The 7,048-nt window shown below is 45.5% G+C and overlaps 1 protein-coding gene across 1 annotated transcript; it reads right to left on the minus strand.

Moving 5' to 3' along the window:
- Nucleotides 1-3,512: 3,512 nt before the first annotated feature.
- Nucleotides 3,513-6,787, minus strand: PLEKHS1 (pleckstrin homology domain containing, family S member 1; the record flags this gene model as incomplete). The annotated part of the gene is made up of 4 exons (XM_010152870.1): nt 3,513-3,581; nt 4,364-4,499; nt 6,369-6,470; nt 6,581-6,787. Coding segments are annotated over 4 exons (514 nt in total), but the record flags the coding sequence as incomplete, so codon positions are not given.
- Between the last annotated feature and the right edge of the window lie 261 nt (nt 6,788-7,048).

A 7,048-nucleotide genomic window follows, 5' to 3' on the forward strand; every position in this document is an offset into this window, starting at 1 on the left:
TAGAAAAAGCCTGATTCATATTTGGGAATTCAGGGGGAAAATTAGCAGCCACTAATGAGTGAGTGCAGCATGGGAATGTGCCGTGAATTAACAGCCAGGGAAACAACCTACAGGCACTGGCTGTAGTCAGTGACAGGAAATAAAATCGCTGGTGAGGAGCGTGTTAATCGTTAGCTAATTACTCAATTTGTGTTGCAGTTGGGTTTTGTCTCTCGCACACCCCGTCTGCAGATGCTGCGCGATTCGAAGCGCTGTGTGTTGTGGTGGCCCTGCGCCCAAGCAGGTCGCTTCATGGGGTCAGCAGTGCAAGCTTTGGGATCTGCAGCCTTCTGCCAGCTGTCTGTTACACGGTTAGGCTGGAGCGTGGATTCACCGAATTCCAGCTTACGCCAGTTTGAACGTCCGCGTCGGGAACAGAGCCCGCAGCGTACCTGCCGGCTGGCTAAGAAAAGATTCGGACACCACAGAGCACGCTGCCACGAGACCCTAAGGTATCGCTTGTTTCTTGAGCGTGTGAGCTTACACAACATGCTTAAAATGCCTATAGGTGACCTAAAAATTACTATTTGCCCCCCTGATGACACGGGTTTAAAGGTGTATCCTTCCAGGGCTAAAAGGGCGCCCTGGGGGGTACCGTGCATGTAGGCGTTTCCCTTGGCTGTTGCTTTGGGGGGCAGCCCAGAGATTCAGTGGAATTTACTTATTTGAAGAAAGGTAAAATTTTCACATTGGGGAAAAATGTTAGAGAATGAGGTCGATCTTGCTTTTTTAAGGGTAGCTCTTTTTTAAAAGGGCTGTTTGGTGACTCAGCTGCAGGCTACTGGGGGGGTTGCAGGCAGTCTTTGAAGGCGGAGGAGGGGCTGCGTCAGGCAAAAGTGAGGTACTCAAAGAATACGACGTGTTGTAAAGCGTTAACACGTTTATTAATCATCTGGGGAAGACAGCTTCACGTGCCCGACGAGCATTTACTGTCCCTTTGTCAGGAATCAGCCAATATGTGACAGTATCTGCATCTGTTACTGTGCAAACTGACGTAATGGTCAGTTATGGGCCAGCGCGTCAGTAACTGTTTACTGGCGTACAGAACACATCCCCCAGTTTTCCGGAATACTCTGGAATTATCCTATGCATGCTGTATCTACCCACATCCTATTTTTCTCCCAACGTAACATTCTCCCATGGCTGAGGGGTGCAGCTCGCGTTGCGCACGGCCGGCTTCGGAGGCAGCGCCACGTGGTGTTCCACAGTGGCGGCTCTCTTCCCGTTCACAGCTTCTTCTGCTAGTTCGCTTCTTCTGGGAAATGCTTCTGGATGAAGTTCCAGGAAATTGCTCAACAGCTGTCACACCTTCTTCGTTCACCCACACCTGGAAGAGAAGGGGTTTGTCTCGCAGTTCAGTACCACACGGTCACTTTCAGGAAATGTTTGCCAAAATGTTGAAGGAATGCAGGATGTTTGGTCTAAAAAAAGAAGGGGGAGAAGAGGTAGAAAAAACACCTTCCATAACGAAGACTTCTCTGGAGACACTGGAAATGAACCATTTCCCATGCCCACTGGAAATAGGGCCAAAAAAATCACTTCATTTTCTGCAAAGATAAATATTGGAAAAAAATATCCTAATTATAAGAAAGATGAGTCTTGGAACAACACAGGAAGGTTTGCACTTTCCTTTTCTAAAGTTTAGAAGAAGAGCTTAGGCAAAGCTTGGGCAGGAAAGGCCGAGGGTGACATCATCAGTGGCTACTCCTGAAGTAGATGACGTGGGATTCTAGGAATCAGGGCTGGAGGAGTGTCCTAGCAGGCTGACACCGTTACAGAGCTAGAAGAAGCCCTGTATGGTGGAGGCTGGCCACCCCATCCCTCATGCTCCTTAAGCAGAAATGGATTTGTTGTACTCAAAGGGGCAGTGCCGAGCAAATGGACCCATAGCAGCTTTGGAGAAGAGCTCCCAAGGAATGTCTTTTCCTCCATTTTCAGCCTCTGTAGTTCCAGAACTGGGGTTTTCCCTCTGTCTTTATGCAGAATTCAGCACAATCAAGTCTTTGAACACCACTGAAACAGAAATATCAAGAAGTGATCCTTTCCCACCTTGAGAAATAAGCATGTCCCAAACACTCTTATCTCAAAAGCAGAAGAAACAGGCTGCGTTCAGTCTGGAAGTTAATATTTGGAACAGGAGCTGAGTCTGAATAGGTTGTATAAATCTTTGTGTGCGTTTGTCTTCAGTTACCATTGCTGTTTTCATCTTTGACTGAATAAGTTTTTATAACGGTTTCATAAAAAATCCAGACTGGATTTTAAAGGAAGTGTATGTTTCAAGTTTGCTACCTGGAGTAAGTAGCACCCGTGCTGGTTTCAGTGAGTGTACTTTCTTACTGTAGTAGCTGACTTGGCCTCATTCACTTGGAAGCTGGACAAATAGCTCCTTTGGGCCAAATCCACCTTAATCAAAGCTTATATAAATCTCTTAATATCAGTAATCCTATGTCTGCTAAACGCAGTAGTTCAGCTACAGAGGTCACTGTAGTACAGGACAAAGCCCCCTTTTGGCATCCACTAAAGACACCTCAGCAGGCAGTTCCATCCCAAGCACCAACACCTTTTGGTGTGATACCAGCTGAAAATCAGTTACGTTTCTCTGACAGCAAGGGAAGCAGGACATACTCACAAATAAATGTTTACAGGAAATGTCCTTGCTTGGACAGCAAATGAGCATTTGCTCTGGAAATGCTGCAGTACCAGTGACATCCCTATGGTAGTACTTGGGAGCATCAAAACTCCTTCAGCGAATGGTTTGCACTGGGCTGAGCGCACGTGCCTTTGTGTACATCGTTTCTCTCTGGTTTTCCCAGCTGTCTCCACCAGTAATGCTTTCTCAGAGCAAGCCAGCCCTCCTCTCTCCCAAATCCACCACTTAGGGCTGATTTTGGCTGCCAGTGAACCCAAAGGTGCTCCAGACACATTCCTTTTCTCCAACCAGCTCTTTTTCCTGTCATTCCTTGAATGCATTTCTGTGATTGTAACAAAGAGGTGGCTCCACTGAATCACTACCCAATGCTTTGTTTTCCAGCCTTCCTTCCAACACTGCAGCTCTCGGGGAGACAAGGGAAAACATGGGTTTTCTCCAAATGCAGGTTGTTTCCACACCCCTCCCTGATTAGGAGTTCAGTAGGAATCAACGTAACCCAGTGTGAAGAGGTGAGCAGAGGGGTGAACCAGTACTTTCTACTGAAGTACAAAGTATTCACAAGTTACTTGAGCCTCACTTTTTTTCATGTAAGTGAAATACATGCCAACATGAAATACAAGCCAAACACGTGACATTCATGTCAACAAACCAAGTTACTGGGACATAAAATGAAAGTGAAATCCATGTCTCTATTCTTTGAACTCCAGCAACAAAAGATGTCGGGCCACTCTAGGAGATTACTGCCATACACTCTATATTGCATTTTTCTCCCTGAATTTTCCCCCTGAACTCTGGCACTTACTTCACTGTTGAGGTCTTTTTTTCAGGAACACGAGCAGCCTTTAACATGGAAGGTGTCTGAATCTGGAATCCTACATACAGTAAGTTTCACCTTAAAAAAGAAAAAAAGAGAAACCTTTATACCTTGCTATATCTGATAAACATTTGTGCTACTATTTGACCTGTGTTTTAACTGGCTAAATAAAAATACCCTGCTAAGAGAGATGAGTGTATTTTTCTTGCTGAGACTGGCTTTCTTTTCCTTAGATGGCAACAGCATCTGATGACCTCAACTTTCTCAGCAAATTCAGATATGAATGTGTTCAGGTACAGGCCAGAGCACCTGGATACTGAAATAGGAGCCCATCTGAGAGAAACACAGGTATCTGCGTGGAGCGGATCACAGTGCTGTTAAGGCACTACGTAGAAATCCCCTGCGTTCTTCAAAAAAGGTGGTATCATGCAAGGAGATGTGTAGTGCTTGATAACCAATAGGAGCCAGGTACCTAGGGCCCTGCCCTCAGTACCTAAAAAACACTATAAGCAATGCCACATCTGTTGGAGGCAACTGTTTATTTCCCAAAGTCTGCAATTCACAATTAGCCAAAAAGTACCATTTAACTGTCATTTATGGTTGCTGGGTAGTATCTCTTGAGGTTGCTCAGACCCTTTGAGATCAAGTCCTTAAACATGGCAGTGCTGATCCTGCATTCCCCAAACAGCCCAGGAGTAAGAGAGGCTATATCAGAAAGATGCTGAGGGGCTGTTTGGTACTGAAGTTATTCATGCCAAACTCCAACTGGTTGGAATGAGGCCACTTGAAATGCAAAAAGCAACTTGCTTTCTCATTTGGCTTGATTCATTTGGCTGCACCTTCAGGTTAGTCAAGCTCACCTCCTTCCTTGTGGACCTGCTGATGAAGAAGCGAGCCTCCTCCACGTCCTGGGGTTGCAGATCATTCACAGCCACTATATGGTCTCCGTGGTTAAACAAGCATCCCAGCCGGGAAGGACCAGTCCACTGGGAGACGCTAAGGCGTTTGGGGGAGAGACAGTTAAAGGAAACACGCGGGATATCCAGTTACTGCTAAGAGAACGGCCATGGCTGAACAGGGTCGCGTTTATGGTACCGCCCCCTGGAAATAACACACAGGATGAATGACCGCAACTTCCGATCTGGTTCTAGCCGAATCCAAGCTGCTTCATCCATCCCAATGGGTCCTCCTGAAAGCGCGCGTGACACTGACGCTGCAGCCTGTTAACAGCTGAGACTGGTGCTAGCAAGGCCACCAGTGAGAGTTGGGGATTTCAGTCCAAAAGCAGACGGCCAGACTCGCTGCGGTACACGTACGCTGCTGCAGGTGTCTTAGCCCTGTGCTTGACTGAGATGGTTTCCAAACTCATCCCAACAGAATGGAATTAGAACTTATTATCATGTGTTTTATCTATGATGTAACTGTGAGGGTCACAGACCATTGCTGTCCTGACGGGACCCTTATGAAAATTCCAGCATCTCTTAGACATTCAGACCTAATGCTCTGTTCCAAATTCTTTCCATAGGAATTTCCACCGAGGAAGCTCTGTAAATTGAGATGTAGATCCAATTATTGAGATGGGATCCCATTTCCAGTTCCTTTTACAGTGGAGTTTTTTCTTATGGCTGTCAGTGGCTGAAACAAAGTGACTTGCTGCGCACACAGTGTCCCTGATGGGTGTGAGTAGGACAGCAACAGCAAAAGGCAGCCTCAGTGCTGCGTGGCAGCGACAGACCAACAGGTAGCAGAGGAATACACACCCAATGTTTTTGCTGATCCCTCTTTTTTTACCCTTGTTGTTGATACTGAGGGTCTAGGGAGAGCACTGATTTCCAATGGGACTACCAAGAAGATCTATGTGCTCTAGCCCATTACACCTACTTGTGAAAATCTCTGTCTAGCATTCCTTCCTACCACCGAACCAGTGCTGGGATTAATTTGGAGATAATTTTATGCTGGCATTCAATTCAAGCCAAGTTGCTTTATGTAACATAATTTAAGTTTTCACTTACAGCTCACACTTAACTAGAAAGTCTCAGAATGCCTTGCAGGTGGTACTACTTAAATTACAGCATGATGTGGTGTAGGTCAGTAATATGAGGGACGCAGGCAAACAGGTTAAAGGGGAAAAAAAGATAAAAGAAAGGATATGATGAAAGAGAGCGAATGACTGAATTTACCAGGTTTGAAAATGGTTCCCTCTGTGCCTGTAAGTTCCACGTTGTCACCCCTTACAGTGACAGACAGTTTTTATGGCTTTCCAAAGGACTGTCACCTCTTTCCACAAATCCCCTTTTTCTTCATAAGTTTAAGTAGACATAAGGGGACACAGAATTCAAATAAATGGGACTTGCAGCCTGTGCCTTGTATGTGCTTCCTAATTTTTGGCTTTACCTTTAGTAAAAAAGGGTTATTAGCCACCTATACTAGAGCCTGCAAGGTTTTTGGCTGAAAGGCCCCATTTACCCTATCAGGAGATATATCCCCTCACTGTATCTCTGTGACATGCCATCATTGTGCTTCACCACACCAAAGGTAAAACTGACTAGCAGTGATGAGGTGATTTCACACCAACGTTAGAATAACAGCTTTTGGGATGGGACTTTATTGCCGATTACTGCACAGCATGCTAAGGGATCTCGATTCCATACAGCCCTTTGCAGCAGGAGTTGAAGTAGAAACTCAAATACGTGAAGAGTCAGAAAGAGCAGAAAGGAGTTACTGAAGTGCCAGCACACGCTGACCCGTCCCTGTTCTGCACTGCCAAAACTCCACATGGATGTGTATGGTTGTGCACTTCTGTACCTGCACCGACTGTCTCTCATTCACCTCTGATGGGCACCATCACAGACATCCAGAACTTACCATATTTGACCTGCGGCTTCAGTAAGTTTTAGGTAACTGTTAATATCAGCCAGAGGGACAAAAATATCCAACTTCTGAAGCTGAGCCTCATCCGTAACTTGACTGTGAGAGAAAACATCAGAGACCAGTCACGATCTACCAGTACCTCAACTGAAACCCAAAGAGAACACATCCCTGTCTTCTCTGCAATGACAACTGGAGAAGACACTTACCTGAGCAGTATAGACAACTGAACCACTGAGAGCGGTAACGAATTTTGCCTTCGCTGACGGGTTGGCTGCTGGCTGGTGCTGCTTTCTGGGAATTTCAGGTCTCTGTTTGCTTCCAAGTCTCTTGCACATGCACTGTTTTCTTGGCGTTTGGGAAGAGACAGGAACCCATCGGGTCTGCATGTGAGCTGGCAATTCTCATCCAACAACCTGCTGAAGAGGAATGGTGATAAAAAATGGTTTGGCCATTCTAGGTACTCTTGCTGTCTTTGAAGCTGGATCAAACAGCCATCAGTAAAGCAAAGAATAACAAGTTTTTGTAGAATATCCAGTGGACAAAGTTACAGCTAAGTAAAATAAACTCCTTCTAAAAACGGACCATAAATCCCAGAATAAACCTTTTCAGTACTTAAAGAGTATTTATTAAGCCTGAAAACATTCCAGCTTTCAACATGCCTTGACAAACTGAAT

This window comes from Eurypyga helias, unplaced genomic scaffold, assembly GCF_000690775.1.
Source record: "Eurypyga helias isolate BGI_N326 unplaced genomic scaffold, ASM69077v1 scaffold38515, whole genome shotgun sequence".
NCBI classification, from domain to species: domain Eukaryota; kingdom Metazoa; phylum Chordata; class Aves; order Eurypygiformes; family Eurypygidae; genus Eurypyga; species Eurypyga helias.